We start from the raw sequence: 15,854 nt of genomic DNA, 5'->3' as shown, positions 1-15,854 counted from the left end.
TTTTAAATTATGAAACAGATTTGAATAAATGGCCAAAACTGAAAGTCTGCTTTTGACAAAGTCCAGACATTACCTAGAACAGTTTGTACCTAGAATAATTATACCATGTGCTAATCCACTGTACTTTCTTGATTTGAAATATAGGAAATTGTAATTCAGGGAGTGCAGTGAATTGTGAAGACTGTTTGCTTTCCGGACCGCACTGTGCCTGGTGTTTTCAAGCGGTAAAGTAAATTCTCTGAAAAGTATAATGCAAATACTTGAAGTCATTATGGCAAGGCCTGAGCTTTCTGCTCCAATACAAATCCTGCCCTGAGGGGAAGACAAATTCTTCACTTGGAGACTCTATTACAAGATTGGATCTAAAGTCAACCCCAAGGGGTTTGCACACACCTGGTGGCATTTTTTATTATTTTTTCTTTGAATAGCTAACCTTCTGCCCTATCTCAGACCTCATCAGAAGCAGTTTAAAAAAATCCCATCCCATTTCAAAAGCAGTTTTATTTTCACATGGGAAAGAAGGCTGATTTTCAAGTAATATAAGCCCAGTGCCTGTGTGAGTACGCGCTGTAGAACTAGTTGGTTGACAAAATCCTAACCAAAATAATTTTTATAAATCAAATATTGATCAAAATATCCATTTGAATTTGAATCTGAACTCAGGTTTTGCAGACTTTGGAGGGCTTTTGTCATGCAGAAATGTGATGACAGAAAGAAAGATAAAGCCAGTTTGGTATAGTGGTTAAGAGCGCGGGGCTCTAATCTGGAGAGCCGGGTTTGATTCTCCACTCCTCCACTTGAAGCCAGCTGGGTGACCTTGGGCTAGTCACAGTTCTCTGGAGCTCTCTCAGCCCCACCCACCTCACAGGGTGTTTTGTTGTGGGGATAATAATGGCATACTTTGTAAACTGCTCTGACTGGGTATTAAGTTGTTCTGAAGGGCGGTATATAAATCGAATGTTGTTGTTGTTATCTCCTGTCATAGAATTTTAAGGAGGTATTTGTAGGGTTCATGTGTTATCTCATATCTTGCACTAATCAACACCTGGTTAAATTCAGTTAGGCCTTCCAACTGGGCATGAAGTAGAGACATCAGATATAACTAGAATCTGTGGAAAAGAAGAGGAAATCAAATAGTCTACAGAAGCTAAGTGACATAGGCAGAAATAGGTTGAAATGTGCTTCATTTACACATGGTTGGGGTGCCCAAACAAAGCATTCTGAGAAGAGCTCTAGGAAAAAAAAGTTTAGTCCAGAAACTGAAAGGTAGTTGTTCACATATAAGCTCTTTTCAGACATTCAGTTTTGGTGCGCCAACTTCACCTAATGGAAGTATCTGCTACCCATTATTCTTCCAATAGACTTGGTCGCCATTTTGTGTGAATAAGGAAACACACACACATTTTCTCATATAAGTACAGCTCAATGCATACATTTTAAAATCCAGTGTTCAGTTTGAATGTACTGAAGTTGGAAAAAATGTGTGTTGCTCTATTCACACCTAATAGCCACTGTCTGTATTGGAAGGACTACAGGTAGCTCTCGCTTCTGTTACTCATTGTTGGTGCATCAACAGTGAACATCTAAAAGGGCTCTAGAAACAATTGCATGCAGAAATCTCTTGTTTAGTTCTCAAGCACACTCTATCCATATTTTCAAATCTGTCTCTGCAATCAAAAGGCTAGAACCCAATCAGTTAAGTATTTTTCAGTACTATTGATTTTTCATGGGAAATGTAACCTTATCCCATTGAAATCATGTGCCTAACTTTGACTGGCCAGTTTTCCATTTATATTGAAGTGAAAGCTTGCTGAACACATATTTTGTGCCAGATTCTGAGTTCCATGTGGAAACACGCATTCTCCAAATTGCAGTGAATTAGTACCTTTGGCTGTGATTGACAGTTTCCAAGTAATGGCATCAGACGCTGTTTGCACAACATATACAACAGTCAGAGAAAACAGTTCTGTGAAATCTGTTTCTTGTTTTCAAAAGTGGTTGGTGAAGAACTTATGGCCTACCACGCATTGCTCAGTTCTCTGTTCTTTGAATTTCATTGCCAGAATGACAGACCTTGACAATTTTGTGTACCTGTTTCAAGGGAACTATGATATACTTTCAGAATATCAGGATGGCATCTAAGAAAGTATAAATCTCATTGATAGAGCGGAGGTACTAGTGAAAGATAATGAGTACAGTTTCTTATTGCACAATCCTGAGTAACGTTGCACCCTTCTAAGTTCACTTCAGTGGATTAGGAAAACCTTAGACTTTTTATAATGTATAGCACTGATTTTTATATCAACATTTCCTTGCTTCATAAGCAATGCTATATTTAACTTGTTATCAGTAAATGGGGGGGGGGGGAAGGCTGCAGTCAGAGATACTAAGGGTTGTTCATGCATTTGCTTTTCCTTAGCCTGCACACCGTTGATCCTTGTTCTCATCCATACATGTGGTTTTCTATTGCATTGGAGAGTAGTATGGTGAACCAAGCATTACATGGCAGCAATTTCTTCAGCTGAGCCATTGCTTTTTGCAAGCCATGGAGATCATGGGAATGTATTTGAGTACCGTCTAAAGCACTCTAATATTTCTTCATGTGACTACATTGCAAGGAATACATTTTATAATTCTGAAAATTCGCTGCATTGATTTCAGAAGAAAAAAAACTTACATTTTTTCCAGTCAAGCACCAGTGCAATGCCTTGCATGAGGGAGTCCCAATGAATTCAAGAGATCCCAGCTTTAGCTTCATCCACGCCAATATAAATGCTTGAATGAGCAGGCAGTGGTGCTGCAAGCTGTTGCAACAAATGAGAAGTTCATACCGCCCCCATCCCCATCTAATATTCTGTCTCAGTTCCATGCCAGTTTTCATGCTGTTTTGCTTTCCCCTAAACTTTGTTATAATTCCATTCTTGATTGATTCATCTGTGAATGATAGAGATCTCAATCTGTATATTCAATTACTAAAAATTTGATTATATTGTCAAGAGAAAGAAGAACAAATATGTGATCAGTCAGACCATTGGCCTGTCATGGTCAGTATTATCTACTCTCAGGGCTGGCCTAAGGTATTTTGGCCCCCAGACAAACTATTAGAAAAGCGAGTAGTCTTGAATGAACTTTTCATTCAAAATGAACAATGTAAAAATAAAAATAGATAAAGCTCTTTAAAAGCCCATAATAGTTTATCATGGCAGCTATAGAAGACCAGAGTCAACAGATATCATAATTCTAGAAGCCAGAATTCCAAGGTTCTCTTCAAATCGTTAGAGAAGGTTCCTCTTGCCCTTTCGGCGCCTCAGAATATCTGGCATTCTAAGCAATTTCTTTGTGCTTGGGCCATCCCTGTCTACTCTGACTTGCAACAGCTCTCCAGGGTCTTTGAGTAGAGGTTTTAATTTATTTTATTTTCTTCATTTATACCTAGGATTGCCAGCTCTGGGTTGGGAAATTCCAGGAGATTTGGGAGGTGGAGCCTGGAGAGGGCAGGGTTCAAGGAGGGAAGTTGCCTCAGTGGTGTATAATGTCATAGAGTTCAGCCTGCAAAGCAGCCTTTTTCTCCAGGGGGATTGATTTCTGTCAGTTGAAGATCAGTCACAATTCCAGGAGATCTCCAGCCACCACCTGGAGGCTGGCAATCCTATTTATATACCACCCTTCTCCCCAAAGGGGATCCAAAGCAGCTTTCTTCATGCTCCTCATTTTATCCTCACAATAACTCAGCGAGGTAGGTTAAGCTGAGTGTGTGACTGGCCCAAGATCACTTAGCAAGCTTCCTTGGTAGAGCCAGGATTCACACCTGGGTCTTCCAGATACTAGTCTGACACTTTAACTACCACAAAATGCAGAGTCTCTAAGCCTAATACCTGATGCTATATAAACAACTCTATATCATATTTTGGTGCAAACTGAAATCTTTTTTACTGAGCGCAAGCTAATTTAATTAATCTGCAGAGAGCTTTTTGAATCACCATCGTAACGGATGCCTCTTTCCAGCTACATTTTCCCCTTCTATCCTTATTTTATTTTGTTCAACAGCTACTTATAGTACAAGTCCTGTGAAAAGAAAAACTAGCTCACTGCTTTACGTCCTTTAGCTGTTTCTGTTAAAAGTATTAAGATATGACTGCAGTTTGAATTTTTTCTACTGAAGGAACACAACTTAGAGCATTTGTTGTCTGTTGGATAATAATACGGACCATAAGTATCCCTAAAATAAGGGCTTACATTACAATACTACTCCTTCATCTTCTTTTTAAGTCAGCAAATTCAGGGTGTTTGGCTTGAGATGATCATATGTTTCTGTATCACAGCCCTAAATAGCAACAGGTGATTTTTATATATAGTGGGTTTGATTCTACAGTGAGAATTTATGACTGCTAAAGAAAGCAGTCTGCAAATAATTCCATTAAGAAAATTTGGTTCCATACGAAATGTGAGGAACAGAAACATAAATGTAAAGCAATTGTTTTGTGTTAAGGAGGTTGTCCATTCTAGATTTGTACCATGAGCAAGCATTTGCCAGTTTCCTGTTGGAGGAGGGGGATTCCCCAACTCCTGTTTTCCACCACTGCTCCAGTGGCTGGTGGGAGAAAAATAATGTTAAAACATCACTGTTGGGCAACAGTGTGATGTTAGTTCTGGAGAAACCCCAGAAGTGACATCAGTCCACTCTAGGAATTGCTGGAAACTCTATGGAAACTATGGTTTCCAGCAATTCCTACAGCAGTGTGACATCACTTCTTTCCCGCAGAAGTGACATCATGCTGTTGCCCAACAGGACCCTCCCATGCCCTTCCCCCAAACTACCACCTGTTGCCAGCACGTGGCAACCTCTGACTGGATGGCAACCCTATGACAGTGCTTGTTTTCAATTAAAGAAATCAGGGAATGTTTCTAATTCAATCTTCTGATGGGGATTTTTTTCTTTGATAGTCTTAGAAGACTGTAAAATACTAATTGATTTTAACATGCACATGCTATATTCTTGAAGCAACTTGCAGATTGTACAGATAAATAAAATAGATTTATTATTTATTTATTATTTATTTGATTTGATTTATACCCCACCCTCCCCACAGATGGGCTCAGGGATCTAACAACATTAAAAAAAATACATTAAAAGTCACAAAACCATAAAATCAATAATAATTTTTAAAAAGTCATTAAAATAGTCCAGGAGCAGGTGTTTAAACAAATATTGGGAGATAAATACAAAAACATTTAAAATAACCAGCAATAAAACATTACACTAAGAATTAGTTGCAGTATAAAACCACTATTAAAAACAGCATGGCCAATAACCTTAAATAGTAACAAATCAGTCATTAAATAATGAATAGATACCATTAAAATAATAAAAACCCAGAAGAAAAACACTTCAGAGGCTGCAGAGGACAGAGGCCAATGATAATATTATTAAAAAGCTAGATTGGAAGAAGCCTCGTTAAAAAAAAAAAACAAAGAAAAGGCCAAAATAAATAAAAATGTTAACCTAGTGCCAAAAGCAAAATAGACATAACACCATGTGCATAGTTATGGGAACGGAAGAGCACAACTCAGGGACCACCACAGAAGAGATGCTGTGGTCACCCACCAGGGTTGCCAGGTCCCCTGGGAACCAAACCAGGGGATGGGGGCAGTGGGAGCAGCAGGCCCTTACCCCACTTGTGCACAAAATGCACACTTGCTCCTGCATCCACCTTTCACACCGGAAAATGACAACATTTCCAGCACAATGCAAAAGCAACAGGTTGTAAAGGAGGGTGATTCTCCAAAAATCAGCCCTAGCTGTAGGTGTTTGGGGCTGGTTTTTAGAAAACTGCCCCCTGGCGTGACCTCTTGCAACTTTGTTGTGCTGGAAATGATGTCATTTTCTGGTGTGATGGATGGGCGTGCACTTCATGTATGTACCTCAGGCCTGCCTCTGGTCTTTCCAGTGCCCCTTCCCTTTGCCGGCCAGGTCAGTGGAGGTGTGGCAAAGGCTGGGGGTGGGGGACCACACTATGGTGGGGGTCTGGCAAGCCTATCACCCTCCCAACGAACAGAAAAGCAGGATGGCAAACAGTCACGTATAGGGGCATTCTGTTCTTTCTTCAGGTATATTGTTGTAAGAAAGAGGAAATGTATCATAGGCCAAACATGCTTCAGCCTGATATTTAAGTGTAAGCATAACCCTATGGTATCCACACACTTATTCATACCAGGCCTTTAAAATGACCCAGATGTACTTGGGTCTTGTTGCAGTATAATCACAGTACAACTGCAAAAAAAAATCATAATGGGAAAAATAAGCACCTTTACCCATAAATAATAAAATTTTGATTGTGATATAAACATTCTTCCATAAGAATATGTTTATAATTATTCCTATGGAGGATCTTCTCACAGATCTCACATATAAAAATTTGTTCATTTTCATGTCTTTCCCAGAAAAAGGCTGAGGGATACTAGGCCTCACCTGTTACTGCTCATGAATCTTTCCAGAAAATATTCACTACCTGCTGACATAATATTTTTTCACGTTTGCTCTCTTGTGATACTTCAAAGACTCCCTCCAAATGTAAAATGTTTTATCAGAAGGAACTCAGAAATCCATGTAGTTTAATATAGATTGCTGGCCCTGTCAGCTTCAGTTTTCTTGCAGAAATAATAATACCTGCTATGCTGATTTATATCAAGAGTTTTAAGATTTTAAAAAAGTTTTGAAATGATTATAAAACAAACACAACAGTTTCTATGAATAAACAGTTACATGGAACATGTATTTGGAACGGCACAGCATCTCCACCCAGCTGAGATCAACATTAAGCACCCCAAAACCCCTCTGTTCATGATGGTTATTGCATGGCCTTTCCCTTGTTCTTTGTTTTCTGCTTTTGGAAACCAGATGTTGGGTACAATCTGAGAGTTAGATTTAAATCATAATGAGATGAGAGCCACCATTTGCAGACTGTAAGTTCCGTAACATGTATTGAATTCTAGGGCACTGAAAACATCAGTGACCGATTTCATGTGCTAAGGAAAAGGATACATGACTTATGTGATTATAAACAATAACATGATGTACTGATTTATCTATTCAGTGAGTGCACAGTGAGTTGTTGAAAGGTAGAGGCATAGCCAAAAGACTAATAAATGAAATAAGCCAATAATTAACAGTAAAGTACACTAGATCATTTTGAAGTGCTATATTTATATCACTTTTCTATGTATCCCTGTTTATTGACAAAGGTGATCTAAGAGAAAAATGAAACAATAAAATTAAAGCATCTCTGCAATCAAGTCAATACATTTAACATTTTGTGTAGTACAGTAATTTCATCCACTTCTTTCCCCTTTGTTTTGCTTATTCTTACCCTGTTGGTTTTAGAATTTTACTGACACATCTGAAATCCATATAAGATGCGACACTCCTGAGAAACTTGTGTCAAAAGGATGCCAGTTGAATTTCATTGAATTTCCTGTTTCTAAAATAATAATCCACAAAAACAAGCCCCTTAGTGAAGGGCCGCAAGAAAATAACTCAGATGTTACACAGATTTCTCCTCAAAAATTAACTCTTCTACTGCGGCCAGGTAAGTTCATAAATGTAAACTTTTACTTTTGTAGCTTTCATTTTGTTTAGGTTAAATCCAGGAGTTTGAAATGAGCCGTCACAGTAACATAGCTGATGTACAGTGCCCTCCTAAGAACACTTTGCTGAGTGTAGGACAAATTGAATAGATACGTGTAAGACAGAGGGAGTAGGATTGCCAGGTTCCCTTACTCTCCCGGAGGGCAGGGGAGGGAACCTGGCACTCACCCTTCGAAGGCCGTTGCACAGGCCACGGGAGTGCTTCCACACTTCACACCAGGCTGATAACTGGCCTGTTTGGGGCCCAGCTTAGCCTGGTGCGAAGCTCAGGAGCACTCTTGCAGCCTGCGCAATGATGTCACTCCTGGAAGTGACGTTGTTGTGCCACACCAGGAGTGTGCCCCAGGAGACCCATTCCCATACCTTTACTCCCTGCCAGCCAGGTGAGTGGTGGTATGGGGAGGAGGGGTTGGAGCGGAGGATCCCCCAGCCCCACCAGGGGATTGGCAAGCCTAAGAGGGAGTTTTTTAGACAAGAGATTTTTCTTTTTAGACATAGAATTTTGCATCTATGCAGTGGGCACATCCGTTCCCATTGCAAGGATAGTTGTATTGGTTGACAGCCAAAAGATACGCATTTGTATGAGAAACTTGTAATCGATCACTAATTTTACATAGCCTTGATTAAGATAAGAACCACAAATAATGAACTAAATATTTTTATATATCTTAAGAAGATGTTTCAAATATGGATAACCTAGTCTGGTGGTTGAAGTTATATGATAATAAGTTAGCCAACAATGTGAGTCCCTTTGAAGCAGATCAAACAGCTATTGTAAGGAGAGGGTTCTGAAACCCTATAAATATGACAAGCTGAATTGATTGGGAGCTTCCTCTTAAAAGGGTCTCCTTACCCGTGACCTTCTTATCTTTGGGGGAGATACTTTTTTGGACCCTCCTTTAATGATCTATTATGGTATGGTTTTCTATTGATTGTTGTTATTAAGAATGCTAAATAATCATGTTGTAATATTAAAAGCTAAGAATGGAAGTAGAGGCTCTGTGATAGTATTATTTGTGTACAGTATCCAGTAATGAACCAAAAACATTATCTGTGGGTGTACCTCTGGCCAGGAATTTAGTGATTTGATTTAGGAAAGCTAACTAGACGCTCAGGGCTTCTTAAGTGCACATCTATGTCTTACTGTGAGACACTGCCCTCACTGGCACCCCCCTCTGACGGTCTGCAATCCTGCCAGCTCCCCAGGAGTGCATACTCTGACCTCAGAGGGGCAGGGAAGGGGTTGCACCACCTTGTTCCTTCTCCTGCCCTGGGAGTGACAGCATGTTCCAGCTGCCTTTCCCTACACTTCCTCCTTGGCCTTCACAGGAACCTGACTTTAAAGGCCTCCCCTTGTCTCACCTCCCTGGCTCTTCTCCCAATCTCCCCCTAGCCTCCCTGACTGGCCCTGCTCCCCAGCCTATTTGATGTGAGAGCTGGGTAGACTCTGCAGTCTCCTAGCCCCACCCACTCCATCCCTGCCTAGGGCAGGGTGTTTGCTCTGTTCTCTGCTTGGCTTGCCCTTGCTGCTTCTGGAGCCTCTTCAGTGGCTCCTTTGGCAGCTTAGGGCCTGTGCCTGCCCAGCTCGAATTGCTGGCAATCTCCTGTGGATCTGGCTGAGGTTGAGCTGTCTGGGCAACTACAGGAAAAGGGTGAGTCAGCTGGGTGACTACAGGCTGATCCTCAGGGCTGTGCCCAGGTGTTGGTTTTTTCGGCAACTTTTCTGAGAACGGAATTTCCCACACTTTCCTGTGCCAGCTAAAAGACGCCAAAAAAATGGAAGCCAAACTGCCTGCTTCCACTTTGAAACTGGAGATGTATGGAGTGAGTGAAAAAAAAAACCCGCCAGAGTTCAGTGAGTTGGCCGTCTCTTTAATAGCGTGCGGAAATGGCCCTAGATTGAGCTCTGCTTTACGCATTATTCTAGCAGAAAGATGTTCCCTTGGCCTAGTTGATGTTGGCATAATTGGGTTAAATGCTTGTAAGTATGTGACTGGGCTAATTTAATCAATAATAGGGGATCTCAATGCCACCAGCATAATGTGTGAAGTACAGGGCTGCCAACCTCCAGGTTGTGGCTGGAAATCTAGAATTGCAACTGATCTCCAGGCCATGGAGATCAGTTCCCCTGGAGAAAACGACTGTTTTGGAAGGTGAACTTTACAGCATTATGAACTGATGATGTCCCTTGCCTCCTCAAACTCCATCGTCAGCAGGCTCCACCCCTAAATCTCCAACCAAGTGATGGCAACCCTAAGTGTAAGCTTCAGTGTAGAGTATCAATAATATTGTTGAAATCTATTTTGTGTTAATCTCCTCCCCTAAAAATACTTTGTGGTGTCAAAAATAAACTAATTCTATCAATACTGAACTTCCTTTTTCACTGAGTAACTGCAGCTGTCTTAATTTGTTTTCTATTTCCCCTGTTGTTTTCTCTAGGAAATGAAGAAACAATACAAATTAGTGTTCGCCAAACTGAAGATTATCCAGTTGACCTCTACTACCTCATGGATCTTTCGGGTTCCATGATCGATGACCTGAATACAATAAAGGAATTAGGTTCTAAGCTTTCTAAAGAAATGTCTAAACTCACGAGTAACTTTCAGCTAGGTTTTGGGTCTTTTGTAGAAAAACCAGTTTCACCATTCATCAAAACTGTGCCAGAAGAAATACAGAATCCTTGCAGGTTGGCAGCAAAGGGATCGACATCAATTACTGTTGGGGCCATAATCTTTCTTCGGTCTTATCAAGTATTTCCTCTGAACTTAAGTGCATTTTTCTGACAACATAATTTGACTGATTTTGTTGCTTTAATCATTTTGACAAGGGTTTTGCCCTTTTCTTCTTTCTTTGAGAAACTTTTCTTCCCTGATGGAATATGTTTTGGACTGGATTTGTTTTAAAACTTTTTGCAATACAATTTATCTGAAGGAGGAAGGGAATGATTATCCAAAACATTAGTTATTAATTTAGGGCTTTGACAAATGGCAAAGCTAGAAGAAACATTATAGTTTGGTGGATAATTTATGTTAGTCTTCTACATGGGAGTGATCGGTTCAAATCTCACTTCAGCTGTGGCATACTAGGTCACTGTAGAAAGTCTCTGCTACAGATGAAACCTTTGGAAGTCTTTGCTTCATAAGTCTTTGCTACATATACTGAGACACCATAGTATATTGAGAGCAAATATATAAACAGAATAATAAAAATGTTAAAGATCTCGTTCAGTTCTGTTGCTGACCAAAAACATCTCAAGTCTAAAATGCTTCCTAGGGCTATTCAGTAGCATATGACACTCTTTAAGCATATGTAGACCACTGAATGTGACCATACTGCCTTTTTGATTCATGTGATTTGCAGCATTACCCCAAGGTATATTTGCCATTTGTTTTACAGAGCTTTTGCAGATGACTGCTCACCCACGTTTGGATACAGGCACATTCTGTCGCTGACAAATGACTCAGAAAGATTTAACGAAATTGTGAAAAAGCAGAAAATTAGTGCGAATATAGACACTCCAGAGGCAGGTTTTGATGCAATTATGCAGGCAGCTGTTTGTAAGGTAAGGAAATATATGTATTTAATATTTATTGTAACTGTAAAGTTCATGCTGTTTCCCCTTCATTCAAGAACTGCCCCAGAAATTCCAAACATGAGACTGAGATCCTAAGGAGAGTCACACCTTTCTAACTCCATTGAAATCAGTAGAGTTTAGAATAATGGATGTAACTTGACTTTGGATTGCGTTGCTAGAATCCAAAATAGATAATAATAATTGTAATTAATATCACAGTCCTGTATTATTTTTGAGCATGAAAATATAAATACTGGGCATGTTCAGAAAAATTTCAGATAGTGGGTTCTTGTTTCTTCAGCCTTCACGTCAACTCAGGCAAGAGTGGCAATCTAAGACTTCTGAGGCCACATCCTTGCATTCAGAATTTCATACCAGCCCCAATTAATAATAATAATAATAATAATAATAAGAAGAAGAAGAAGAAGAAGAAGAAGAAGATAAACAAGTCAAGATCTTGTGGGATTTTAGAATATAAACTGATCAACACCTTGAATACAATACACCAGACATAACAGTTGTGGAAAATTGAAAAGTTTGGATAATAGACATTGCAGTTCCAGGAGATGCCAGTGTCGAAGAAAAGAACAAGAAAAAATGATTAAATATAGAGATCTGGCAACAGAAACCACTCGACTATGGATGAAGAATACAACAGTAGTACCCATTGTCATTGGTACACTGGGAACTATTTTGAAAAATTTTGCAACTTATATGGAAAAACTGCAGCTTTCTGACATAACACCTACAGAAATGCAAAAGACAGCATTACTTGGAACAGTGTACGTATTGCACCGATACCTGGCTGATACTTAGTTCTCTGGTGGAAACTTGTATCAGCTCAGCAAACCCAACCAATGATAACATGCAATCTTTATTTATTATTGATTGTGTTGCGTGTAATTCGAATAACAACAACTGCTCTCATATATACCACTCTTTTAGACAGATTAGTGCCTCACCCAGAGTGGTGAACAAGTCAGTGTTATTATTATCCCCACAATACAGCTGGGGAGCTGAGAGAAGTGGCTTACCCAAGACCACCTATAGCAGTAGTGGGATTCGAACCAGTAGAGTGATGATTCGCAGGCAAACCACTTAACCACTGTGCTACAGCTTTTACCTTCATAGGTAGCTTTCTTTTCCAACCATTTTTGTCTTAGCTTAACCGTTTAATAGGATTTGGATTAGATTTTTCTCTCTTAGAGCAGCTCGATTATAACTTTAAAGAGAACAGATCAAAACATATATACGTACTAAAGTTACAAAGAATCATGACATTACTAAATATCTATTTAAATTGTAATAATTCTATGTATTGTCGAAGGCTTTCACGGCTGGAGAACGATGGTTGTTGTGGGTTTTCCGGGCTGTATTGCCGTGGTCTTGGCATTGTAGTTCCTGATGTTTCGCCAGCAGATGTGGCTGGCATCTTCAGAGGTGTAGCACCAAAAGACAGAGATCTCTCAGTGTCACAGTGATCTCTGTCTTTTGGTGCTACACCTCTGAAGATGCCAGCCACAGCTGCTGGCAAAACGTCAGGAACTACAATGCCAAGACCACGGCAATACAGCCCGGAAAACCCACAACAACCATTGTAATAATTCTCTTCCTTTTCTTATATATTATAACAGCATCAATATTATGTTTTATCTGTAGGCTGCTTCATCCTATGCCCTTTACCATTATACATTTGTCATTATTTAGAGGGATCCACTTTTATAGATGCTAAATAGCAATAAACCAGTTAATATTTGGAGTTAAGACATCAATGGAAATAGAACAGCTTTCCTCAAAGAAATGGGGATGTGTGTCCATTTGCTCTTTTCTCTGCTGTTTTATGTGCCTTCTTAGACACAGCAAATTTGCTTTTGAAACATTATTTTAATGTCTGAAACATTATTCTCATTCTTTGTTATGGAATCACTTCCTAATAAGGTAATTACCATATAATTCCCAAGAAACTCAGGTAGGACTTTTACATTCTAATCAAGGAGGATTCAGTGTTTGGGTTTTACCATGGGATCTATACTTGATTTACACCAGTGTACACCCCTGTTGTAAGTAAATTAGATACCATTGAGCAACCCAAATGTATGAAAACATCAACTAGAAGCACTTAGCACACATCAAAGGATCTAGGCCGTAGCTGCAGAACTTGCAGGCTCTACCTTCCAGTTCTTATAGAACACTACCTCACATCAAAGAAAAAGAATCAGAACTACAGCGAGCATTTCAGCAAATCCATCAAATCAAGAACTACTTGGTTTCAGAAACTGAAAGGGACATATTAGCTAGAGGCTTTTAAAGAAAATAATAGAAAATTATCGGTTACTTTGTTCATGGTTCAAGCTTTGACATTTATTTTAGAGCACGGCATACTTACCATGCACAGCTACTGTTTAAAGTCCCAATTATATATTTCCAAACAACATAATTAGACCAGTTCAGGATCAGAACCCTGGCTTTTCTCTGCTCCCAGAAAACATGCTCACAGCAGGAGCAAGACCTATCTATTTAAGTTATTTAGTATGCAAATTGAATCCCATCCCCTAAGCAGTCTGTGATCTATCTCTGTATGTAACTTCCTGGCATCATTTTAGTCATCATGAATCCTGTTTATTCTATGACAGTATCTATTTTTGTGGAGCCAGCCTGAGGGGTGAGGATAATGGCAGAGACACAGAGACCATGGATGGAATTTAAAAGGCCACAACTTAATTGCTTACAGCTTACAGGAGCCTTGGTGCCACATGGGGCATGTATCCAGGATTGGCCGACCCGCCTGCCAGCCAATGACCCCCTATTCCCCTCAGACCGCTAGCTGAGGGAAGCACAATGGGATGATAATAAGTGGGATTCCACTTGGGCATACACCTCTGCGTGGTTCTCCTGTCACCTGAGAGTGAGCATGCCCCAACAGCCCTTGAGCTGGGCATGTCACTGCCCTGCCTCGCCCTCAAGATCCCATAAGGGGATATCCAGATATGGCGAAACAGTGCCTGCCGGCTGTTCCCCCCCCAAATGGATCCGTACCCAATGCCCAACCACCACAAGAGCCAAAAATGGCTCCCACCAAAGCTCCTAAAGATGCAACCAACTCCTCGGTCCACCCTGAATGTCCTATAACCAAAGGTTCTGCCCCCAAGTAGACAGAGGCACCCCATTGGGACAGTACAAGATCTTGAGTTGAAATGAAATGTCCAGATGGTAAATAACACAGACCCTTTCCGCTTCTACAAAGTGCCTTTGACAGCAGTTGTCTTGCCAAGTCCACTCTCCCTGGTGAAGCAGTGCCTTGCCACAAGTGCCATAGCAACTGAATCCCAGGAAAACGCTGAGGCACCACACCCAACTCCTGTATGATGCCGTGCAATAAGTCTAAGCCCATTCATATGCCCATATCATTCTCTCCCTGCTGGATCACCAAGACATCCAGCGGCCCAGAGTTCTGTACATGCCAAAGCACCATGGAGATGAAGGCATCCCAACATATCCCTCGCATGCCAGTCCACTTGGTGATGATGGCTCACTGGAGTCTCAGATGCCTCCCCCATCCAGATTTTACTGCATAGTGACCAGCACAATGGACAATGCAGTGACCACAAATCCACAATGACTTCCATCACCCTGTAGGAACTAGAAACAAGAAGGAATAAGGGAGAGATCCAGACATATGTAGGTCCTGTACACACTCGACTTACACCTACTCATCACCTAAATATGCTCATGTGTGAGGTTCAGGTCCAAGGCACCATGGCCACCCCCATCTTTAAATAGTGGGCCCTGAACTCACCCACAGGCAAGCCTCCTGCTGCCAGAGAGGGCCCGAGTATGCTGACAAACTGGAAGCGGTTGAGAAGGGAATCATTGGCATGGATCAACAGGGTGCCCTCACTGGCTGGGAGGACCTCAAGATAGGCCGTCAATAAGCGCAGAGGGCACAGCTATGCCTAGATGGAGCTAAAGGAGAAGAGCGCTCCCCACCCCAACTGTTCAGTCCTGGACTGGTGTAGGCAGATGAAGGCCCAAGGGCCCCACACGGCCACATTCCCATACACCAGTGCATGCCTTGAGGAGTCGTGGCAGGAATCCATCACCAGTTCCCTGTGCCTGAAGGCCCCAAAGAAAGTCAGCATCAATGCGGTTTTAAAGAGAATGGGGAATGGCAAACCATCGGGGCTGTTGGATGATGCCATTGAGGACAAGCCACATGATGGGCCTGCTGTAGTCTGCTGGGGGAGGGTGGCACCTCTGCCAGCCCTCAATGGCCTGGCATTCGGCAAAAGTGCTGCAAAGGTTGGGGGAAACCTTCGGCCTTGATAAAAAAGGTAATGGCTGCAAGGTGACTGTGCATGGCCTTAAGAGCCAGACCCCACTTCTTAAGGGAAGCCAAATACAGCAAAACCATGGTTTCAAATGTGGGCAGAGAGGCCTCACCCCCAACTGTGCCAGAAAATTCCAGAAAGCTTGCTAAAGCCCCCTGATAGGCTTGCAGAGTAGATTGGGCAACTAAAGCTAATACTTCCTGGATTATGGTGTGACATCAAGCTGCCACAGGTCCTCTGGAAAGGGATCTGGGTTCCAGCGGGCCTCCAGGGCAAGGGCGAAGAACCTCTCTGTCTGGAAGTGAGA

General features: G+C 41.2%; 1 protein-coding gene across 4 annotated transcripts in view; it reads left to right on the top strand.

Annotated features, from left to right (window-relative positions):
* Positions 1-15,854, top strand: part of ITGB6 (integrin subunit beta 6) — a 92,120-nt gene that overhangs the window by 38,809 nt on the left and 37,457 nt on the right. For 3 of the 4 annotated variants that reach the window (XM_054971857.1, XM_054971858.1, XM_054971856.1), the window contains 4 exons: positions 145-224; positions 7,382-7,586; positions 10,085-10,331; positions 11,042-11,207. In XM_054971857.1, coding sequence (XP_054827832.1) covers positions 145-224; positions 7,382-7,586; positions 10,085-10,331; positions 11,042-11,207 — 698 coding nt within the window. The remainder of the gene's footprint in view (positions 1-144; positions 225-7,381; positions 7,587-10,084; positions 10,332-11,041; positions 11,208-15,854) is intronic. The other variant, XM_054971855.1, reaches the window with a different exon arrangement.

This window comes from Eublepharis macularius, chromosome 2 (assembly GCF_028583425.1).
Source record: "Eublepharis macularius isolate TG4126 chromosome 2, MPM_Emac_v1.0, whole genome shotgun sequence".
Classification (NCBI taxonomy): Eukaryota; Metazoa; Chordata; class Lepidosauria; order Squamata; family Eublepharidae; genus Eublepharis; species Eublepharis macularius.
Note: the sequence above shows the minus strand (reverse complement) of the source record. Positions and strands in the feature narration are given on the sequence as shown.